Raw genomic sequence first — 25,388 nt, forward strand, 5'->3', positions numbered from 1 at the left:
GTCTCAAAAAAAAAAAGAATAGAATAGGGATGGAATTCTATGTGGAACGGAATAGAGAACCCAGAAATAAACCCAAATACAGCCAACTGATCTTCGACAAAGCGAACAAAAACATAAAGTGGGAGAAGGACACCCTTTTCAAGAAATGGTGCTGGGATAATTGGCTAGCCACATGTAGGAGAACAAAACCGGATCCTCATCTCTCACCTCATACAAAAATCAACTCAAGATGGATTAAGGACTTAAATCTAAGACTTGAAACTAAAAATTCTAGAAGATAACAGTGGAAAAACCCTTCTTGATATTGGCTTAGGCAAAGGTTTCATGACCAAGAACCCAAAAGCAAATGCAATAAAAACAAAGATAAGTAGTTGGGACTTAAACTGAAGAGGTTTTGCACCTCAGAAGGAACAGTCAGAAGAATAAACAGACAACCCACAGAGTGGAAGAAAATCTTCACAATGTATACATCTGACAAAGGACTAATATCCAGAATCTACAATGAACTCAAATCAGTAAGAAAAAAACAATCTGATCAATAAGTGAGCTAAGTACATGAATAGACAATTCTCAAAAGAAGATACACAAATGGCCAGCAAACATATGAAAAAATGCTCAGCATCACTATTGATCAGGGAAATGCAGATCAAAACCACAATGTGATACCACCTTATTCCTGCAAGAATGGCGATAATCAAAAAACAGATGTTGGCATGGATGCAGTGATCAGGGAACACTTCTACACTGCTGGTGGGAATGTAAACTTGTACAGTCAGTATGGAAAACAGTGTGGAGATTCCTTAAAGAACTGAAAGTAGAACTACCATTTGATCCAGCAATCCCACTACTAGGTATCTACCCGGAGGAAAATAGGTCATTACATGAAAAAGATACTTGGACACGCACGTTTATAGCAGCGCAGTTCACAATTGCAAAATCATGGAACCAATCCAAATGTCCATCAATCAAAGAGTGGGTAAAGAAGCTATGATATATATATACAATGGAATACTACTCAGCCGCAAAAAGGAATGAATTAACAGCATTTTCGGTGACCCGGATGAGATTGGAGAATATTATTCTAAGTGAAGTAACTCAGGAAGGGAAAACCAAACATCGTATGTTCTCACTGATATGTGGGAGCTAAGCTCTGAGGATGCAAAGGCATAGGAATGGTACAATGGACTGTGGGAACTTGGGGATAAGAGTGGGAGGGGGATGAGGGATAAAATACTACAAAGAGGGTGCAGTGTATATTGCTTGGGTGATAGGTGAACCAAAATCTCACAAATCACCACTAAAGAACTTATGCAACCAAATACCCCCTGTACCCCAATAACTTATGGTAAAAAAATTAATGGTGATAAATGCTATGATAATATAAGCATCATAAGCCTTTGGGGAACAGGGGAGAAACACCCACCTGCTGGAGGTTAGGGGAAATCTTTAAGGAAGGACGTTTGTTTTAAGACTTACAAGATGAGTATGAACAAGGAAGTGTAAGGAGGCACTAGGGAAGGGTCAGAAAGGGACCGTTTTATAGACAAAGGCCTAGAAGCCAGAGATCGTGGTCTATTTCATGAAGGTCTAGAGGGAGTTGGAGATAGGGAGAAGGTAGAAATGAGGCCAGAGATGTAGACAGAGGCCAGATCATAAAGTGCCTTGTAAAGCAGTTTTAGAGTTTGGAATTAGTCCTAATGGCAGTAGGGAAGATGGAATGTGAAGGAAAACTGGCAAAGTAGCCTGTGCGGAGAGAGGCATAATTGAAGACTGCCTAAGACATGCAAGATACAAAACTTAACGTTAAACAACTCAGGGAGAAAGCTAGCTAGTCTGGAAAAGATATTTGAGGTTCAGCTTATGTTTCATGGTGCCTGAAGCTTTTGTCCTTCAAGACGTTTCTCAGCTGAGAATCCTCTATTAGGTATAGCAGTGGAGCTTGTTAAAACTATACCCCACCCTGCCCTCAGTCTCCTAAGATAAGCCAAACAACATTTGCAAAAACTTTTCAAATATATGAAGAGTTTTGGGGAAGCCAAGGCTGGAGGATCACTTGAGCCCAGGAGTTAGAGACCAGCTTGGGCAACATGGTGAGACCCTGTCTCTACAAAAAATTAAAAATTAAAAATTAGCTGGATATGTTGGCACGTACCGGTGGTCCCAGCTAATAGGCTGAACTGGAAGGATCGCTTGGGCCTGGGAGGTCAAGGCTGCAGTGAACCATGATTGTGTCAGTGCACTCAAGCCTGGGTGACAAAGCAAGGACCTATCTCAAAAAAAACCCCCCCCAAAAAAAACGGTGTATATGTGTATATACACCCATATACAAAGAATTTGATCATGCATAATACACACAGAAGAGCTTTAAGTCACAGAGGAAGGTGAGGAAAGGTGATGGGAGGGTGATTTATCTTCCATTGCAGTGCCTTCTTATCCAGCACCTTCTGATTCACACCCATTGGCATACCCCAAAGATGACTTGTCTAATTGCTAGCATGTGTAAATCAAACGGGGACTTCAAATGTAAGTACTTTCATGTGTTCCCCTGTTGCATTTTACATGGGAGTAGAGTGTCCAAGATCAGGACAGACCTGACAATTTTCTCTTTGATTCATGAGGCAAAATAGAACCTGGCCCATGCCATAGCTGACCTCATTGCCGATAAGTCCAAAAAGATACTGTGAAAGACAAGAAAGCACTTCAAAGTCACAAGTCCAAATTTAGGAATAGCAGAGGAGCATTGCTGTGATTCTTATTCAGACATCTAATAAAGAAGCTTTTTTTTTTTTTTTTTCCCCCCCTCACTGATGCTTTGGAATTTCAACTGAAAGTGACAATTGGGAAGTATAATGTACTTTTGTTTACCATATCTCTTAGGAAGCTGGAACAGAAAAGAGTGTTTTCCCCCTGCCGGAACCACAGGATTTCTTTCTGGCCTCCCAAGTCAAGTTTGAAGACCTCATAAAAGATTTGAGAAAACTGAAGAGGCAACTAGAAGGTAATAGGAACTGTTCTGTTATTATGATAACAGCTAAGACTACTTTTTAAAAATGTTTGAAGAGGATTATTTAGGTCTGGCTCATAGAGTGGGATTGGTGCAGAGTTCAGTGATGGTACACCACAGCTTTCACGAAACTTTCTGAGTCTACACAGTGTGTAGAGGCACCGTATTTTCAAATTCTTCTCTTTCATTAGTGTTGATCATTTGTTTCTTATATCCATATCTTGTTATATCTACGTTTTCTAACATTTAGTAGTTCTAACATTATTAATGATAATAGCAGTAACCATTTACTGGATGCTTACTGTTATCTCATATAACAATCTTAATAAGCTGGAACTACACCAGCCCCATTTTACGGACGAGAGAAATGAGGCTTAGAGAAGTTATGTTCACACAGCCAGTAAGAGACAGATTTACTGCACTCTGATCAAGTCTATCCAATTAGAACTCACACATTTTCTAGTTTCTCGTTTCTGGAACTCACACATTAGCTAGTTTACTCTGTTGCTTTAAGTATATATATCACACACATGTTACACACATACACACATACATGTTCCTGTATGTTTGGTTTATATATGAGTCTAATAATGATGGTAAGGCCCACAGTAAACATTCCATTTTAGTTTAATTTGCATTTTTAATTATTCAAAAGAAAATGCTGAAAGCCCCTTTTTGGCTTTTTTAAAAGGTGAAAATATGTCTCACTTGGGCAGGAATTTTCCTTTGGCGTTTCTAGAGTCTTGTGTTTTCACTGTGGAGACATCTCCTTGTCCAAGAATATAAATACTTGCCTTGGAGCTTGTATAACTCCAGTTGAAGAGCTCTGCGGAGGATTTAGGGAGCGTGTTAATGTGGAAATGGAGCCCAGAGTGCCAGAAGCAGAGCTTGAGGAAATGAAGGGCTTCAACCAGGAATATTTTAACACCAAGACATAAAGTAAACATTTTAAAAATGTTTATTGTGAAAGAGTACTCAGAAAGCGAAGTCTGAGGCCGAGAACAGCTTGGAAATGGAAGTAAAGTGGGAAAGATGTACTCCTGGTGGCAAAGAGAGCCATTTATTTTTACGTTGGGCATAAAACTTACATGGAAAGGATAATGGTTACAAGTGAATATTTTTATCTTGTGTATTATTTTTAAAGGAGCATGTGGGGTTTTTTTCTCCCATTGATGTGGTTGAATGAATTCAACCAAATGGATGCTTCCTTTAGAAATGTGATATGTGAACTTGTGGTCATTATTTTCTCTCTCCTGAAGAACTGGCAATTGTATCCTTGTTGAAGTTGAGGAGCTTGATTACTATTGTAATAAAGCGTAGCAAGCTACCACCTAGCATTTTTGTCTGTCCCTCTCCAGTGGTAGAATTAGGGCCCAGGCTAGTCCTCAGCGTGGCAGCAAGAGTTAGCAATGGCAGAGGAGCTTGTTTGCTCCGTGGCCATTTCTAAATGCCCATTCCCTCTTGTCTCTTGGCCCCTTGTAAAACCCTTGGCCTGACCTCTCCTGTAGTCTTTGAGCCGAAACTTGATCCCTGTTTGATCTTTTCCCTTCTCCTTCCAGGGGCTGCCTCCCTTTGACGTCCCTGTACATTTGATGATAAATAGCAAGAGGATAAGAGGAGTGAATTGGGAGGCGAGTGGAGAGGCAAGGGTTCCCCCATAGTGCCTCACTTTGGTATACCTTCTTTTGTCTAGGGAGGCTCTGAATTGTCATTCCGGAACCCTCAGTACTCAACTGACACTTTCCTCAGCCGATTTTAAGAAAATACAAGAGCTTTTGAAGTGGGTAGAGCGGCCTTAGGAAAGAAAACTGAACGTTGTCTGTTACTTTTCTTCTTTGTATCGGGCTTCGCCTAAACACATGAAGTACCACAAGGGCAAATGAGGAAGTGACTCCCCCCACCTCACACACATGGAATATTTAAACAAAAATGCCCTGCTAATCTTTAGAGATGCCAGTGTTTTCAACACATGAAAGGTACCCAGTAAATATTTAAAGAAAATACACACCGTAAGTTCTCTAATGAATTTCTTTTTCTTCTAAATACCATCTGGCAAGATGGCCAGAATCGTGGCGGTCCGTTTCATCTTACGCTTCCATTCAGGTTTCACCTCCTTTTCCATAAGGCCTTGGTGTGAGCTGAGATTGAATGTTTAATTGAAGAGGACATAATTTTCACACATACAGCAAAGATTTGATGAGGCTTTGAGGTTTATTGTAGCCATTAAAGTGTCGTAGCTGCTGGCAAAATCCCAGAAAATGTCTAAAGCTAAACCAGATGTGATTAGCGAATTTCAAGAAGTATCAGGCCCTAGTTCTCCACGCAGGCAGAGCCTTTTAAAAAAAAAAAGTATTAACACACCTTAACCTAATGTGAATTAACCCATGGGTATCGGTCATACTAGTGTCACTGATTTAAGTAGAAGTTGTCATTAAGCATCTTTCAGAGAGGCAAGAACTTTGAATAGCCTTTTTAGAGAATGGAATTGATCATAGCATCAACTAGAAGTTATTGTGTGATTATTATCTATCAAGTGCTTTATCTCTATCACCTCTTTTAATTCTACAGTGACTTTGTGAGGCAGGTATTATTTTTGACTTCTCACAAGATAAGAAAGCTGAAGTTTGTGGTGCTCAAGTAATTTGCCAATGTTTCAGAGGTGATGATCTAGCCACGTTTTGAAATAGACATGACTCTAAGGCGTGTGTTGAGTACGTATCCCGCCTCTGACCCAGAAGTCACCGTATCCGATTGACGATCAGTTTGGCCTTCAAAATGTGAAGCCTCACGAAGAAAAAAATTAGAGTTACTGAACACATATACACAAGCATGCAGACGTGTGCAGACACTCCCAAAACCACATATGTAGACTGTCAGATCAGATAGAGTCACAGGAAGGAACTTGCTTTGGGTTGGAATTGGAAGGGGGAAGAAGTCCAGGTAGATGGATTGTCAAATAGACATACAAATAGGCACATTACATAGGACTAAGATCAAGCTTTGGGTTCAGATGTGTACATTTTACTGGTTCAGTGAAAGTAACACCTTGTCAAGTAGCATAATCATAGAAAGTATTCCCTTTCTCACCTGTAAAACGGGACAGTTATAGGACCTGCATCATAGGAAATAATGTCTGCACAGTTTCTTAGTGAGGGCAGCTTCAGTAAAGCTGATGAAGGGCATGTACCTTTTACTGGGAAGTGCAGCCAGTGTTGCTGAGAAGCCAGCTGCCTGTGTTTGTGGAGTATCTAATTCGCAGAGCACTTGTGCTTGCTTCTCTACATTGTAAAGAGAGAACCAAGTTCTTGGGAACATGTTCCATATTTTGTTTATTGCTATACATCCCTTAACAAGACAGTAATTTCCATGTCCCTGATACTGTGAAGTTGTAAGAAATAATTGGGAGAACACAAACAATGGCAATAGTTACTTTCATTCTCCCTCTTTGTCCTTGCTTGCTGGCTGGAACTCTCAGGGTATTCTTACCCACCCATATGTGGTAGGCAGAATAATGCCCCCCAAAGATGTCCAAACCCTAATCCCTAGAATCTGTGAATATATTGCCTTACATGGCAAAAAGGGACTTTGCTGATGTTGACATGGGGAGATTATCCTGGACCGTCCAAGTGGGCCTAATCTAATCACATGAATCTTTAAAGTCAATCTTTAAACGCTGAAGACTTTCCCTGGCTGTGATCAGAGGGAGACATAACGACATAAGAATGATCAGAGAGATGTAATATCGCTGGCTTTGAAGATGGAGGAAGTGGGCCATGAGCCAAGGAATGTGGGAAGCCTCTGGAAATGGAAAAGGCCAGGAACAGATTCTCCCTAGAGCCTCTAGAAGGGAGTGCAGCCCTGTCAGCACCTTGAGTTTATCCTGTGAGTCCCATGTCAGACTTCTAACATATAGAACTATAAGGTGATATATTTGTGTTGTTTTAAGCCCCTTAAGTTTGTGCTAATTTATTATAGTAGCAATCAGAAACTAATACACCAAGGAGTGGATTCTTCTTTCTAATTGCACCAGTTAATACCAGAGAGACACACACACACACACACACACACGTGCGCATGCGCAGCATTGCTGAAACTATAGATGTAGGATTCCTCAAATAGTAGCACCCAAAAATATTACATGAAATGTGAACTGCAACTGTTGCTCTCTGAAAGAGTCTGTGATCAAATAAACCTGGACATGATCTGTACGAAAATCATATCCTAGGGATTCAAAGTACATGAGCGTATTAAAGCCCCTGGGAAGTTCTGTAGTTAAAAAAAAAAAAGTTTAATGCTGTTTAAAACAGCATTTCCTAACTTAAAGCATGAAACATTGGCTTGCTTTCTTTCCCCTTTCATTGTATACTTAGTAATATTTTACAGAACATAAGTTATATGAAAGGTACTTTAAGAACAAGGGATATTAATTGTACTAGCCACACAGTTGTTGGTGAAATGATCATTACTGGGTCTTGCCTGCAGGAGTCAGGATCCCTAGTAACATAGGGGAGGGCAGGGCTGACTTAGCAGAAACAAGGCCACGTGTCATTTACCTACCACTTGATCTCATTCTTTTTGGTTTTTTGATTCTTTAGTTTTTGAGATAGGTTCTTGCTCTATTGCCCAGGCTTGAGTGTAACAGCACAATCATGGCTCACTGCAACCTCAATATTCTGAGCTCCAGCAATCCTCCTACCTCAGCCTCCTGAGTAGCTGGGACTACAGATGTACGCCACCACACCCAGCTAATTTTGTGAATTAAAGTTTTTGTAGAGACAGGGTCTCACTGTGTTGCCTAGGCTAGTCTCAAATTTCCTGGGCTCAAGCCATCCTCCTGCCTTGGCTTCCCATAGTGCCAGGATTACAGGCATGAGCCACCACTGGGCCTGACCTTACCCTTAATCAGTTTTGTTTTCATGTTGATTTGGGGTTATGTGTGATGTCCTTCTCTCTTCCTGTTACTGCAGTTGATCAAGGGTTGACTATGAGTAGGAAGGAGGAATGCTAAGAACTGGTGTTGCTAATCTAGTAAATATTCAAGTTTGTGTTGTTGTGGGAGGGAAAAGGGTTCCTCCTGCTCTTCAGCCAGCTTTTAATGCAAGTTTGCCTCGTCACCATCCTCTTTAGTTCTGGCTTCTTACAGCCATGCTGGCTGTTGTTCCTTCAGGAATCAATGTATCTGTCCACTCTGACGAAAGTGTGGTCTTTGCCTGAGTCAGTCAGTACTATTGGGCCCCAAAGAGAATTTAAGAAAATGTTTCCTGTTGATATTATCTTAGGAAGCAAGATGGTTCTTCCTTACTCTTAGGGTTGTCAAATTTATTAAATAAAATTCAGGAGGCCCAATACTTTTCTTTCAGGATTTTTTTTTAATATAAATGTATCTCAAATATTGCATGGTACACACTTACACTAAAAAATTTTTTCTTACCTCAAATTCAAATTTAACTTGGTGTACTGTTTTTTATCTGGCATGTCTGTAGAGAATCTAAAAGCAATTATAAAGTCAACTAGAAGTTGGGTCATTTTTTATTATCACCGTGCACTGGCAATCCTAAACAATGCCAGCAATAAAATTCTCCTCCCTGCCAGTGTAGACAGTGGACAAAGGGTCTATAAATACGGTTAAGGGTGTGGCGCGTGTTCATTTCCACCATCACCGATGACAACACTTTCCATTGAATTAGCACTTAATACCAGCAGGTTCGCTTACATCATTTCTGTTTCTTAAAACTCCTTCGAAGTAAGTGTTATTACCTGCATTGTTACAGTAAGGAAGTGGAAGTTACTTTGCTACTACTGGCAAGGCTGAAATTTGAAACAGGTTTATCTGTGCCATACTTTGTTCTTTTACAGTTTGCAGGCTCACCCTGAAAGCACCAACAATGTGATCCAGAATGATTAAGTTTGAAGAATAAGCCCCACTTAGTTCTGTGGCTCATCTTCTAAAGGGACTATGGATAAAAATTGGATTGAATTCAGGCTTTCTCTTGTCTCTACCCACAGCCACTCAACTGATCTGCCTATTGTAGTCTCTCGCCTTCCACCTCCTGCCTGTCAATATTTTTCAGTTTCTCTGACTCCCTCTCTGTCTCTCTGACATTGACCTAGCCTCTGTTTTATTCCTTCATGATCCGAAAGAAGGCATACTAGTCTGATGTGGCTAGCTGAACTCATAGCAGACGACTAAAGGGCCACCCCTAGGCAACCTGCAAGGTTTTGTTATCTCTTCCATGTGTGGAAGTTACACGTATTGGGCTCCTGATGTGGATGAGAAGATAAGGGAATTTTCCAGCACTTGTCAAGTCACATAACAGGGTGAACTGTGCTTCCTGTGCTCAGGACCAGCCCTGACCCTGCAGAACAAATGACCTCTGCCACCTGGTGTCATCAAGGGGCTTTCCCTCCATGAGAGTTTAAGTGCTTCTTGTAAGAGGAAAAAAGACAAAAATTAGATCTTGTCATAAGAGTGAAAATTTTCTTTAATTACTAATTAAAACATGGCCCATAAACAATAATATGGCTCTAATAATGGGGAAAAGTCACTTTGGAAACCTTTTGGAGGACCGTGGCAGAAACATCGTTGATTGAACACTCATCTAGGACTGAACACTCATGTAGAATTTCAGTTCCTTTTGGAAATTTCTAGAACGATAGTAGAATTCTTTAAAAGAATCAGTTTAGAAGCATAGAGAGAACAACAAAATTTTTGAAACTCAAAAACAGATGGATACATGATAAATGAATTAATCAAACAAGAAAGCTGAATTCTAATCCAGGGGTGATAGGAGGTGAGAAGCAATCCAACTTTTACTGTAAGACTTACACGTACCACAAGTTTGTGCATATTTATGCAAATATGCAAAAAGTCATATATATGTACATAAATTAATAGTCATTTAAGAAAATTTCTGAAAATGTTGGATGTGAGTTCTTAATTTTAAAAGGCCTAAAAATGTTTTAATGATTTAATAGTATAAATCTGTTTTACTCCCCCGTCTTTGATTAATATACAAAAAATATGCAAAAACAAAAAAACCCACGGTGAAATGAAGCTTTGTGTATGGCAGTTAAGTTTCAATGGCAGAGGCTGGTATGTTGAAGATAACACTGAACTAGGATTTAGAAGACATAAGTTTAAAGTTAATTCTGCCGCTTACTAACCATGTGATATTTGACTAATATGGGGAAGTAAAACATTTATACTATTACTAGAACATTTAAGAATACTTAGGACAAAAAGGAAAGATCACCCCGTTCTAGAAGTAGGTGGGATATGGGGATATATGACACACACAGAGTCAGGAAACAGACTGACTTCAGACTTTTCAATAGCTTTACTAAAAGCTACAAATGCATCAGGATTCTGAAGAAAAATTATTCCCAGTCCAGAACCTTATATCCATCAAACTATTAGTCAAATATGAGGACGATTAAAAACATTTTGAGACATGCAATTTCTCAAACTTGTCTCCCATAGAGTTATCTTCAGGATGCTACTAGAGAAAGTGCTTTCCCATTAAAGAGGAAGACATAGGTCACAGGAAATAGAAATTCCAATGGAGAAGGAAGGTGAATGGAGCCTCCAGCATAGAGAAAAAGCCCAGGAATGACAGCCAGACATTGAAAGAAAACATTTCAGATTTGATTAGGTCAAAAGAATCTTGGAGAAGATTCTTAAGGAATATGCAATTAATGCATCTAATATATCTGAATGTTTGGACAAGAGAGTTTATACAACTAGTAACAAGTGTGAGGTTCCTTTAACACTAAGTTCATAGAAAACAAACTAAATCAGAAAAAAAAAATTCTGAGAGCAAGTGTGAGAGAAAGGGGAAATGTGCGGGAAATGTGGAATGATCCGAGTTTACATATATCAGCTGGGACTGCGAGTTGTTTTTGCAAAGTCATAATAATGTCAACACCAAATGCCGGTCTAACCAAGTCATGGTACCATGTGCTATATTGGGGTGATGGAAGTGAAGAGATAGGAGTGTAGGAAAGAACTACATCATTTATAGTTGATAAAGAGAAAAATAAAAAAGAAACAATAGAAGCTTATTAGAGACATACTACTAAGCACCAAAGAATCAGGTAAAATTGGTAAAAGAGGTAGCCTCTGAGGAGGAGGAATGGAGGAAATCGGTGGGGTGGAGATGGGGGAGTGCTGTTCTTAAAGTGCATAGCATGCACTGATTCTTTAAACTGTGTGCACGTATAACTTTGACAAATGCATAAAAACAAACAAACAAAAAACCCACAATGAAACAAAAGTTTCAACGACAGGCTGGCATGTTGAAAATAATACTGAACTAGGATTTAGGAGATGTAAGTTTAAAGTTAATTCTCTCTCACTTACCACGTGATAAACCATGCACTTTGACACATCACTTAACCTCTGTGACTCTCAACTGAATAAAAAAAAAATGGAGCTGATCATACTTCTGGACTCTGCCCAACACAAAGGGATGTTGAAAGGGTCAGACGAGGCGATGCCTGAGGAAGTACGTCAGGAGGTGTGAGGTAGTACTTAAATTCCCTGAGAGGCCTTGCAGTCTGCACTTTACTCAATGGATGCTGGTGTGTTCTAGAAGGGAGAGCAGGGTATTGATCATTAGGACAAGTCTGGCTAATTTATCACCTTTTGGGAAGCTCCAGAAGACATGACTTGAATGATTATTGACCATGTCTAATTTATTAGCTCTTTCCTCCTTCACAGCCCATTTGTCCACAGCAGTAGTTTACTAAGTTTACTAAGTCTGAGCTCTGGTACAAGACTGGATACATTAGCCAGAGTCCTGACCATGTTGCCATGGTGTTAAAAATATTTAGTTTTGCAAGCAAAGTTTTAGAAATAATAAAAAAAACTGATATGATTTATTTTTGTAAAATGATTTCAACAAAACAGACCAAAGGAACTGGGATAAGTATTTCAGAAAAGCAGTGGGTGTAAAATGTTGATCAGCATGGTGACTTTTGATGCAAAGCATTCAATTAAGTGCTCATGGTGACTAAAGGTCACACATTTCCCAAATGAAATGCCTTCAAAGACAAGTTGTACAGAAAGGAGAGAGGAAACTGAAACTTGATTCATCCGTTTAATTAATGGAAGAAGTTTGTGTTTTCCTTTGAAGCTGTGATTGTGACATTTCTAGGTGGGAAGGATGAGTTATGTTGTCCTGGTTTCCTCCTTTCAGTTTGCACCCTCTATTTCTACCCTCTATTTATAAAAACATGTGGTTAATAGAATGTGTTTTGTTGAGTTTTTTTTAGTTGACAAGAAACATAAAATATTGAAATAAAAGCTACAATCATAGAAAAGTCTGGGTCAGAAATCCTGAATTCAAATCCTTGCTTCACAAGCCTTGTAACCCGTGGCAAATCATTTCATCCGTGACATCTCAGTATCCTCGTATAAAAATAAGTGTAAGACTACCTGCTCCACTGATTGTTTGAGAGGATTTACTGGGATCCTACAAAGGAAATCCCTTTTCATAGCATATGCCAAATGTGTCATACTTTTCTTTGATTCCTTTTGTGCCCTCATATCTGACAGCTAGTCCTGTTGACTCTACCTTCAAAAAGTGTCTGGAATCAATTCATTGCTCTCCATCTCCACACCTACTACATTTGTAATCCAAGCTACCACCTTCTGACCTGGCCCATGTCAAGAAGGTTCGCCTGCTTCCACTCTTGCCCTTCCTTTAATCCAGTCTCCACCTGCCCCATAGGTTACAGCACTCTGTTATTTCAGGTTCATTCCTCTTGGAATCAAATCCAACCTCATACTCATGCCCTACAAACTGTACATGATTTAACCACTTCTGCCTTTCCAGTCTTCTCTCCCACCACCCACCCCTCCTGCCCACTAAACTCCAGCCACACGGGCCTTCTTTGTGTTCCAACACGATGTACTTGTTCATGCTCTAGGATCATTGCAGTAGTGGTTCCCTCTCCTAGAAAGCCCTTCTGCCAGAGAGTGCCATGCCCTGAGCCTTCCTTGCCCACCCAATCTTCAGGAGGCACTTTGAATAGGCGCTGTCTATTACAGCCTTCTTTTTTCATAATACTTTTACATATTCATATTTCATATTATTTTCTATTTATTTGTAAATTTTCTCTCTTCCTCCACCAGCTTCATGAAGGCAGATATATGACCTTTTTTATGTTTATATTTACTGTGCTGGTCAGCACCTGCCTCATATTTGTTGTCAATTAATATTTGCTAAATGGGTAAATGAATGAATGAGCAAATGAACGATGGAAGAAATGACTCAACTTCAGATAATTGCTGACTCTGCTATTAGAGAGAAATTAAATCACTTCCTTATGGCCAAAGATGTCAAATAAGCATCTTTTAGGGAGACATATTTTAAAGCTGTCTGAAGAGGAAACTGATGGTCTTGAGCGGTAGTGGGTTCCTCACCCACTGCTTGCTGGAAGATTGTGTTATGTGGGTGGGTAGAGGAGGTACCGTTAGAAAAGTAGTTTGCTAAATGATTTTGAAGATATATTCCAACTCCTGAATTTCTGAGATTATTATTATTACTATGCTATTTCAGTGCATTCTACAATTCTCCTTATTCAGGAAGGGTTACTGTATTGAATTCCTCCCTAGACTGACTTAGTTAATTAGAACAACTGAAAAATCCTAGGAATTCTGACAATTTATGAGATTTTTTTTTTTAAAGTGAACTGTAAAATTATATCAGTCTTGCATCTTAGGTATTCTCTTTGTAAATGACTCTGAAAGATCTCTTGAATTAATTCATGCCTCAAAAATCCTTGTGTTGATACCATCTATCCTTTTTTGTTTTTTTTTTTCCTGAGACAGAATAGTGCTCTGCCGCCCAGGCTGGAGTGCAGTGGCGCAATCTTGGCTCACTGCAACCCCCACCTCCCAGGTTCAAGTAAGTCTCCTGCCTCAGCCTCCCAAGTAGCTGGGACTACAGGCACCTGCTGGCACACCCAGCTAATTTTTTGTATTTTTAGTAGAAACTGGTTTTCATCATGTTGGCCAAGCTGTTCTCAAACTCCTGTTCTCAGGTGATCCACCCGCCTTGGCCTCCCAAAGTGCTGTGATTACAGGCGTGAGCCACCATGTCCAGCCGATACTGTCTGTCTTTATAGACCAGAGTGCTTATCCAGTGTGGTAGGTTAATGGAAAAAAATTGACCAAAATTGGAAATCATGGAAAATGATACTTGTATCCCTTAGTATTTTAACTTACCACAAATTAAATATTGTATCCTTTGTCTGTCTTCTGATGCAGGGATGAGGCCTTTTCTTGAATTATGAATCTGTTGAATGCAGTCCTGTAGGTCTTCCCTACTTACTCCATAATGAGATCATCTGTAATTTCCCTACTGTTATTTTTAAAGTTCAGTAGAGACTCTTGCAAATACCACCATAGAATCTTTCTAGATATTTATAATTGTTCTCAATCTTTTAAGACTGTGTTTCCCACATTTCTTAAACAATACACTTTAATTTTTATTTTGGAATAATTTTTAAATTACAGAAAAGTTGCAAAGAGTAAAGAGTTCTCATGTAGCCCTTGTCAGTTAGTTTCCCCATTGTTGGCATCTCACATTGCTGTGATAACATTTGTTAAAACTGAGAAACTGGCAATGATGCATTTAGATTGACTGAATGCTAGTTTTTATATGGATTTCGCTGGTTTTTCCATTTTTGTCCCCTTTCCGTTCCAGGACCTAATTCTGACTACCACGTTGCATTTAGTTGCTATGTTGCTGCAGTTTCCACTGGCCTTCTATACCTACATGTAACAGCAATATTTTAGCTTCTTTCATTAAAACTTACAGAAATAGTACCTTTTGACAGTCATATATGTAGTTTGCCATCAAGTTATTAAATTACATAATTTCAATAAAAAGAACAACGGGAATAAACAGGTTTAGAAACAACACAACTGCTTTTGATCAGGATTCTACTCGGTAGTGGGAAGATTGAATCAAGCAGGAGGAATGGAAAATAACATTAATTTGGCAAGTTCATTAACAATGTGTCTTTGGTATTTCCTGGTTTTTTTGATGTTTTAAAGGTACCCTTGTAATTATAATGGTGATACTTTACCTGCCTATGGTGCTTCGTTCTCCCAAGTGAGTAGGGCAGGCATATGCAGCTTGGAAAACAGAGTCTCTGAGATAGGAAGTGGCATGGCCAGGATCACCCAGCCAGGCACAGAACTCGGGTCCTTGAGTGCCACACCAGCGCCCAAGCTACCATACCATAAACTTACTATAAAATATCGAAACATTTTCTTCACAGAGATAGATTAGTGGGTAGTTTTGTGAATATCAAAATACTTTTTCTGCCTAAGTAAGTTGTGTATCTTGGACTCTGTGGAAGATTCACAATCCACAAATGGATTCTTCTCATGTCAGCCAACCAAACGAGCGAAGTTAGAGGGAGACCTCCTTAGTCCCTGCAAAGGGGACTGCAGTTTTTGCCGATATCTTTACCTCTCCCAGATTCTTTCGCAGATAGCTCAGCCTCAGCGTGGCTCCTAGGTGGATAGGGGTCATGAACTATGACTCTACCTTTTAATACCCCTGGAAAGATCACAGACCTATCAGGAAATTGACAGCCCTGGTTCCAGTCTCTGCCATGCCACTTACTAACCCAACCTCCTGAGAGGCGTTTTCCCCATTTAAAATGACAGGATCCCAGTGGTGGCACTTGGTGATTTTTTTTTAACTTCTATTTACTTAATTCCTTATAGTTTACAAAGCATTCTCATAGGTATCCCATAGTTTTTTCTAGAACTTTCTGTAGATGGTGAAAGTAGGAGGCGGCATAGCATAAGGGCAGGGGGTCTGTTACCCCTGGATTCAGATCCTGACTCAGCCACTTACTGTCCGTGTGACTTTACTAATTCTCACCGAAAAGCGGGACGATAGCAGGAAAACTTTCACAGGGTTCTTGGAAGGCGTAAAATGAGATAACACACACAAAGCAGGCTGAGGTCTGAGACACCCTTGGCCATTTAAGTGCCATTTGCTTTTGATTATACAGTTTGAGAATTTGGTATTGTTTTCAAGGAATTACTGAGTGAGAGATAAATGCAATATGTCCAAGTCAGCATGGAGGACCAGGACCTGCTGGACCGGAAACTTCTCCTCTGCCATAGTAAACAGAAAGGGGAAATGCCCAAGGAACATCTATAATGGCTAATGTACTAACAGTGCTAATTTGGTTGTGTTTTTGAACCTTTTCTGGACCATTTGAATGGTCTTTAAAAATGTCATCAAATCTCCGGGTATCAAAGAAAAAAAGTGCAGAGTACGAGACAGATTTTGTTTGACCTTTTCAATCAGTGAATTTGTTCAGCAAATATTTATGCTTAGCACTGAGTTCACTGCTAATTTTAAATAAACTCACTGAAATATCAAGTCCTTTATAAACATATTTTAAGGGTAAGTTTTATCCCCATTTTCTAGGGGAGAGATTTATTCCTACTTCTGATTTCTTTTCTGCTCAGGAACAGGAATCTGACTGTACCTGAGAACAGTGATAACACTTGTCGTTCTGACAGAGGGAACACAGAGGGAAAGTATACAGTTTTCCTTCCAGTTCTTCTGAAGATTCATAAAAACATTTCCAAAGCCCTTCCTGACTGATCCTGAAGACAATCAACAAATATTTGCTACCTTAGTTTCAAGGCATTATATACCTTAGAATTACAAATATCTAATTTTTTTTTTCAATCCATGACATACCTTTTCCTAACCCCACCAAATCCCAAAATTGAGTGTTTTAAGCTGGGCTTGAGTTTTTAAACTGATATGTACATTTAATGTACAATTTTTCTTCTTTAAAGCTAATATAGGCCAGGTGTGGTGGCTCACACCTGTAATCCAGGCACTTTGGGAGGCTGAGGCAGGCAGATCATGAGGTCAGGAGTTCAAGACCAGCCTGGCCAACATAGCGAAACCCTGTCTCTACTAAAAATACAAAAAATTAGTTGGGCATGGTGGCGGGCACCTGCAGTCCCAGCTACTGGGGAAGCTAAGGCAGGAGAATCACTTGAACCCAGGAGGCAGAGGTTGCAGTGAGCCGAGATCGTGCCACTGCACTCCAGCCCAGTGACTGACAGTGCAAGACTCTGTATCAAAAAGAAAAAACAAAAAAAACTAATATAAAATTGTGAATCATAACGAATGGCATACTCATTAATGAAATGGAGTAAAAATAAAAAGGCAGCTAATCTAGGAATAATTAAATGATGGAGCGGTCTGCTGAGTCGTATTACATACACCTGACTCATCCCAAAGACAGAGACAAATTCCTGGGGCTCCCCAGGCCAGCAGGAGATAGCTTGCATGGGGCCTCCCGTGACTTTAAGTTTTATCACTTAGTCTTATTAACATCAGGGCTGAAGATGTTAGAGAGTTTAATAGGCATTTCAGAATCTGTGACACCTAGACTCTCTCAGTGGATACTATTTATTTGTCATTTCAGCCGTCTTGTTCTTCTCAACATCAGCCCTGTCCAGAACTCCCCGTCTCCTCTAGCAGTCCCCCATCTTTCCTAAGATGCTTACACACACTCACATTGTGTATAACCATGTAATAGCCTCCTGTTAAAGGCTTCAGCAGCTCATCTTCTCTAGCCTGACAGGTCCTAGGATGCAGACTACCAGGGCCTGCTGGACCAGAAACTCTCCCTGCGCCATAACTCAAGAGAGAGGTAGGATCAATGACAGGTTTACAGGAGAGCACAGTTTTAAATAGCTGAGATCAGTGTCTGGAGGCTTCCCGTTAATACCACTAACGGCGTCCAGCAAGCGAGACTCTTGGCCACTTTGTTACCCACTCTAAACTATTTCTGATCTTCAACTTTATTTTCAAACACATCCCAAGAAATCCCTACTCCCCCAAAATTGACAATGCAGCCTTCTTTATATGAAAGCTTGTTTATAGGCCACAATTCTCCCGACAGATTTACAAGTGTCTGTGGAGTTTTAAAAGACGATTGCTTAACAGGCATTAAGTGAGACACATAGGACTGTGTAAATATTTTAGCTGGAATGGGGGATTTTTTTAAATGTCTGAGCCAAATATTGCATTAAATCTGAAGACAGTGGCAAACTGATTAGCAGTGGCTGCCAGCTCCAGGCTTTGCCAGTGATTCTGGAGCCAAGACTAGATACCAGAATTCATCCACCAGATTAGGTTGTGTGTTTTAAAAATAACTTTCCATCCTTTTTTTTCCCCCCTCTCTCCTCCTTATGCCTTTCTGTCATTTCTCCTTTATTCCCTGATGGTTCATTTAGATGTAAACACTTTCCAGAGTAGAAAGTTACAGTTAATGTGACTAACCAGCGAGGGCTGAAATGGGAACATGGGCTCAGAGGTCAGAGACACCATGGAAGGCTTGCAGCTGTCCTGGTGGAGCAATGTGGGGACAGGTTGCTTTTTGCTAATAGGCTTGTGTATCTTAATCACTGGCTTCTTTGTAGCCAGCTGTTGCACTGCTGGAAGGGAAATCGTCCTATGACCAGCATTGCTATAATACCTCTTCCTCTGACTGATTTCCTTGATTCATAAAGAGGCTCAGGCCTGTGGCCTTCAAGATTTGTATGTGAGAGAGAATCCTCATTTAATTCTAGTAAAAATTGCCACAAAATATGCATTTTGATGTCAGAGGACATATTTAGTATTTAAGCATTCCTATAGGAGTACTATTTTCCTGATTAGAGCAGTGGATAAGACGCGTTGCTATAATTTTGGGAGCAGTGAGGCAGTGTACCTAACAACTTTGCTCTGCCTTTGCTGATTTTTACCATTGTCTTGCACTAATGATACCTGTATGCTTCTCGAAGTACTATTCAATCGGAATGCCCCAAAATGTAGGCTCTATATGTTCTTCACAAATGACTTGAACTGTAATCCTGTGTCCAAATGATTACTTAATATTGTTGATTGGAAAGTCTGAGCATTTAAAATTATGTGTGCTTATAATTATATAAATGTATGTTACAAAACTCTGAGAACTTGATGTACGTTTGCTGTACACTTCCCCCAAATTCAGACAGATTTGCTAGTGCTGACAGTAGCATAATTTACATTCCAATTAAATGTGACACATTAGGGCTTTTCAAAAAAAAATGCTGCTTTCATGCACAGGCCTCAAACCTAGTTTTATGCTGTGATTAATCCCCAATTTCTGTATCAGCTCTCATATATCACCAGTTATGGTCTTGTGTTTGAGTAAATCACTTCAGTGGCTACATGGTCCTCTTACTGTTTTCCATTCCAGAGTTGTGCACTTCAAATGCAATGACCATAACTCCTATATGACAGTGACAGGCACCGTTCTAGCTTACGTGGAGCCAACTACCTCTGCAGAGTGCTCCTATTTCCAAAAATCTCTCCCCTTCATCTCTCCCATTGTGGTATAACCCATTTCGTACCAAAAACAGTTTGACCACTAATACCGAGAATTCTAAAAAGGTTTTTCCTTTTTACCTAGAATTTCATTTCTTGTATCTTTCCTAAAGAAATGACCCTCAATCTAGAATAGGTTTGTATGGACACAGAGGTGACTGAAGCCAGACTCCCCATGGGAATAATAAGGTAGCAAGGATTTCACTGTCCAGCTACAGGAGAATGAAGTGCGCTGTGGCATGCCTTCCTGATGGAATTTTATATGGCTGTTGAACATGTTGGTGGAGTTTGTGAAATAACAGGAGAGTGTGCATGATATGTTAATAGAAAGAATCAAAGTACAAAAAAATTCTTTATCAAATGCAAGTAAGGCAACTCCCATAAAATGATGGAGGGGCAAGGACCGTGATACCGAGGCCCAGACCCTGAAAGAGAAAGTGTGCAAGTCTTAGATGGTGACTGTGTTCTGGTTGTGGTACCGTGACTGATTTGGTTTTTCTCCTGTTTTAAAAATGTTTTTCAAATATCTTCGTGCGTATATGTTACCTTCCTAATACTTTTTAGAAGTTGGTCACTGCTGTCCTCCCGAAGATGAGTTCCCTTCCCCTTCAGAGGCCTGGTACCTCCATGCCTGGGCTGCCCGCCTAGGACCCCTGCCACACAGCCCACCTAGATGTCAGAGCCTTGCAGGATGTGCCTTTTTTCTTCCATGTTAACACAACTTTCCTACCTATTGCTTTTGAAATCCCCTACTTCCTAAACCAATCTTAGAAATAAATGTCTACTAAAGCATTAAATTGTTCTTGACAATGTTGAATACATGTGCAATTCTAATGAAATTTCTGGAGTTAGCATCTTTAGTTCCAGGGAAGGCTTCTCATGGTGGCGATTTTTGTGGGGACCAATGAAAGGGAAGTTTTTGAATAAATGAGTGAATCACTTAACACCCTATAAATCAAATCATGTCCAATCCATCTATATTTAGGCCTCGTCATGGGTAGGTGATTAATGAATACTTTTCATGCTAATGTCTCACAGACCAAGGCTGCGTCCGTAACCACATAATCATCACAGTGGAAATTCTGACTCAGCTGTGACGTTTGGTAGGAGGGACCATTGAATGGTGCTTTAGACAATTCCGTGCAAAGGCTGTAGTCAGTGGCCCAGCTTTGCACGCCTTTCCAAAAGTCCTAAAGCACGCTGGCATGTCCTCACTTGGCCCTGTCACTTCTGCTTAAATTTTTTCATGGAGAATACTCACTCCCAATCATGGGACATGAAGGTGAATTTGCCTCTGGGCGGCCTCCCTCAGTGGAGTGAATCAGAATCATGGGATTCCCCTGGACTCAAGTTTCCTGGTGGGTTTATTTTTACAGAACATTCCTCTGGAGAAAGAGGCACCCACTCTGTAAAGGGCTAGACCTCTTCTGCACATGATCAAAGTAGCCCTGGAGAATATCTTCTTGTATGGAATGATTTGTGTGACATGAGGGCTTTGAGAATTTTCTTGAAAAATTAAAGGAAGAATCTTTCTAAGGAGTCCTCCTACCATGAAAGGAAACTACCAAAAACGTCCCAGGCAGATAAGAACTAAATCCATGTTAAAGTCACCAAGAAAACAACACTTCCGTGGCCTCATTTGATCTTTAGCACTTGACCAGGAAAAGCAGAGCTATCTTTTTGGCTGAATTCCAATGACTTCCCCATTTTGGCGTTCTTTCTGTAGCTTAACTTCTTAAAACAAGTGGCTACAGAATCTTTCTCCATTTTGCCCCATGCCTCTCCAAGCTGGCTATTTCCCTGCACCCCCAGCTCCCCTGGAACTGCTTTTGAGATTACAAGTGACCCCTGTGTCACTAGAATCAGTGTTACTTCTCTGTCTTCATCTCACTTGATCTTTCTGCACAGAGCTGACTGCTCTTTCTTTCCTGCAACACTGTTTTCCTCTCAGGTCATGTAACTCCAGACCTTCACTTTCCTACTGAGCAGCTCATTCTCCATTCATTGCTGGCCTCTCCTCCACTGTGCACATGCCCCAGGGTTTGTCCTGCAACCCTTTCTCTTCCTTGGCTATATTCTCCCCATGGCAATTCATCTTTTGCTATCACTTTAAATACCAATTTTATACCAGTGACTTCCTGGCGTGTGTTTCTACTCCAGCCGTGAGTCCAAAACTGCATACTTCTATATACACTTGAGTATCTAATTACCATTTCAAACTTAACATGCTCTAAATAACACCTTTGATTTTCCACCTCGAGCTTGCTCATGACTCCAGAGTAATCCCTTACTCTGATTACATCTCTAGTCAAATATCTTCACAGTGAGACTTTTCTTAACTACTTTAAGTAAAATTGCAGGCCCCTCATGTCTGTGACACTTTTCCTAACCAGGCTGGTCACCAGCCTTCTCCATGTTCACCTCAGTGTGTAACCTGGGATACCTTTGGGGCCCAGAAGCTTTTCTCCCCTACACACACTCTTTCCTTTACACCAAGATCTGAATGCAGAACACTCGTGATCTGAGGAGAGAAGGTCCCACAGCTCCAGACGTGCCACACCACTTAACTCCTTCAAATGGCCCGTGCATTCTCATCCTGTGTTACTTTTATTCATGACATTTCCCCTTATACAGTTCTCTTCCCTCACTCTGGTTGAGGGCTGGCCTCCTCCTTGACCTTTGCAATTCAACTCGTAAGTTATCTCTCCTGGAGAACCTTTCCTGGCTACTAACTCCGGGCCCAATCTGAAATACAGGCCTATACCCAGTGTTCCATCACACCACACTATATCACAATTTGTTCATTTCCTTGTTTCTCATTGTTGCTAGACTGTGAATGTTTTTTGGAGGAGAAATGACCAATAGGTCTCATTAAATACTTGTCCCCAACATTCAGCTCAGGGGCATGTAGCAGATACTTGGTAAGTATTTTGAATGTATGAGTATTTATGGAACCCATACAGGGATTTTTTTTAAAAACAATGTGTATCTCATATCTGAATGAGTGAATGTGAGTGAAAATGGCATGGTATTCAGTGTACTTGTGTTTCCTCCAGCCCCTGCATCCATCTACATGTATTATACATATAAAAACGAAGAGATATGTTTTTCACATGTCAGGGTATGTGCATATGTCTATGTCTACATGTACATACATACAGTCATGTGTCACTTAACTGGGATACGTTCCGAGAAATATGTCATTAGGCGATATCATCATTGTACAAACATCACAGAGTGTACTTACACAAACATAAATGGTGTAGGTTACTTCGCACCTAAGCTATATGGTATAGCCTATTGCTCCTAGGTTACAAACCTGCACAGCAGGTTTCTATACTGTTACAGTCCCCAACGTTATTCATTAGAATACTAAATATAATTATAGTATATTACACTACTGGCTGTACTATACTGTAACTGTATTACTGTATTCAGTATTGTACTGAATACTGTAGGCAATTATAACACAATGGTAAGCATTTGTGTATCTAAACATATCTAAACAAAGGAAAGGTAATGTTTGCACTGCAGTGTTACAAAGGCTACAGCATCACTAGGCTATCAGAATTTTTCAGCTTTATTATAATTTTATGGCACCACTGTTTTATATGTGGTCCGTTATTGACAGAAGCATCATTATGAAGTACATGAGTGCACATATACTACAGCCAAATTCTATCGAGACACTAATATCCATACTGCACATGTTCAAGTTTCTCCCCATTAATTGGTAGTTGATTCATTTATTTAGCAAATACCTATTGAACATCTTTCACTAGATAGACATTATAGTAGATACTGGAGATTTAACCATAAGAAAAATACAATTTCTCCCTAATGGGGGAGGCAGTCAAATAATCATGAAAAGGGGAAAGGTATACAGTGCCATGACTTTGTAACAGAGGGCCTCTCATCACAGAATGGAAGGTGGAAAAGAAATCCTGATGAGACTTTTGAGCTGAGGGCGTAGTGATGACTAAGCCCTGACTAGGCCCTGGTTACTAGGAAGTGGAGGAGAATGGCACAGCAGGAGAACACCATAATGGTGGGAAGAAGTGAGCATGCTTGAGGAATGGAAAGAAGGGCCACTGTGGCAGGGAGAGCAGGGTGAGGCTGGGAAGGCGGGCGAGAAGTAGCGCACGTAGGGCCTTGCAGGCCAGCTTGAGGGACTGAAGACAGCCTCTCAGAGTAATAGAGGTGCCTGCAGGTTTAAGCAGGGGACTGGTATAATGAGATTTTATAAAGGTCACTTTGACTCAGGTATGGAGAACAAATCAGAAAGAGGCAGGGTGGATGTGGGAAGAACAGTGAGGCTGAGACTATAGCAGCATGGTGGAGAGTAACGAATTCAAGAGTTCTGTAGGAGGTGAAACTGTGGGCTAGCCATGTAAACTTGGAAGACACATCCCAGATAGGGTTGCTGAAATGTTTACCTGGATGACATTGTCTAGACAGAAAGCATAGCGTGGGAGGAGGAGAAGCCTTATGCCAAACCCTAGAGAACTTGAACATTTAATGACTCAGTATAGGAAGATGAGGCTGCACAGGAAACAGGGCAGGCGGAAGTAGGAGGAAAGCCCACAATGGGGAACCCAGAAGCTAAGGGACCAAGTGTTTTACAAAAGGAGAAGTAGTCAAGATGCGGAATCCTGCTGGGTTGTCAGTGAAGGAGATAGAAAATGAGGACACTGACCACAGGATGGGTTAATTAGTGACTTCAGAGTGCTTTCTCAGTGTCACAATGGGGAGGAAGTAGATTTCAATGGGTCATGAAACAAGAAATAGGAAAAAGTGACTATTGCAAATTTTCAAAGACAGACTGTGAAAAGGATTAGACTATAACTTGATTTGTTTATTAAACATAAATATTAGGAATGTCAGTGATTCAAAGCTTGTGAAGTTGCTGTTATTGTTTAGCTCTTCTTAGAAACTAAAAGAATAAAACCATGTCCACTATGTTATCTAGCCAGCCTTCCTACTGTTTGACTGTTTTAAATAGCTCAAGAATATTTTGGCTAGCATTTTACTATTCAGTATACAAAATGCTTTTTTTGCATGTTTATTTAGTCCTCACAAGATTTTATGTATCAAGAAACTAAGAGTCAGATATTAAATAACTTTTCCAGCCAAATAGAGTGTATGAAAAACTAAGATAGAGTAAATGCAACTTTAAATCAAGAGTAGTTCAAAGAGGAAATTTTTCTAATGTACCAATTGTTGGTGTATATGTGTAAATATATATGTATAGATACACTCATATACATAGCTGTATACCACAATTAAGAATGTACCAAAGCTATTGTTTTAGTTTTCCAAAAGTTAGCACTTTTAATTTAAATGCTTTACTTGTATTTCTCTTATTAAGTTCAGTTATTTTTAGTAGGTATTTTATTTTGTTTATTTTTTTTTTTTTTGAGGTGGAGTTTCACTCTTGTTGCCCAAGCTGGAGTGCAATGGCACAATCTCAGCTCACCACAACCTCCGCCTCCCAGGTTCAAGCAATTCTCCTGCCTCAGCCTCCCTAGTAGCTGGGATTACAGGGGTGCACCACCACGCCTGGCTAATTTTGTATTTTTAGTAGAGACAGGGTTTCTCCATGTTGGTCAGGCTGCTCTCGAACTCCCAACCTCAAGTGATCTGCCTGCCTCAGCCTCCCAAAGTGCTGGGATCACAGGCGTGAGCCACCTCGCCCAGCCAGGTCTTTTAATAACATTTATTGCTACTTTTTGAAGATCAATTAATATGTTTAATTTCTCAATTATATGTGCATCTCAAACTCATTTCTCACTTCTGATTCCTAGTTTAGTAATATTGTAAGTATTATAATGAAGACATAGTTGCACCTAAGATTTTTTAAATTATATACCTTAAATAAAAGAAGTACAGATGAGGCATTCTTCATTTATCTGTTCATTATAGTTCCAGTGTAAGGCTGACTGTCTAATTAGCTTAGCTTTAGGCAGCTTTAG

At 40.1% G+C, this 25,388-nt stretch overlaps 1 protein-coding gene across 2 annotated transcripts in view; it reads left to right on the top strand.

The window, feature by feature from the left end:
• Positions 1 to 25,388, top strand: part of FMN1 (formin 1) — a 388,608-nt gene that overhangs the window by 270,773 nt on the left and 92,447 nt on the right. For both annotated transcript variants that reach the window (XM_011989115.1, XM_011989116.1), the window contains one exon: positions 2,878 to 2,998. In XM_011989115.1, coding sequence (XP_011844505.1) covers positions 2,878 to 2,998 — 121 coding nt within the window. The remainder of the gene's footprint in view (positions 1 to 2,877; positions 2,999 to 25,388) is intronic.

This window comes from Mandrillus leucophaeus, unplaced genomic scaffold (genome assembly GCF_000951045.1).
Source record: "Mandrillus leucophaeus isolate KB7577 unplaced genomic scaffold, Mleu.le_1.0 Scaffold347, whole genome shotgun sequence".
Lineage (NCBI taxonomy): Eukaryota > Metazoa > Chordata > Mammalia > Primates > Cercopithecidae > Mandrillus > Mandrillus leucophaeus.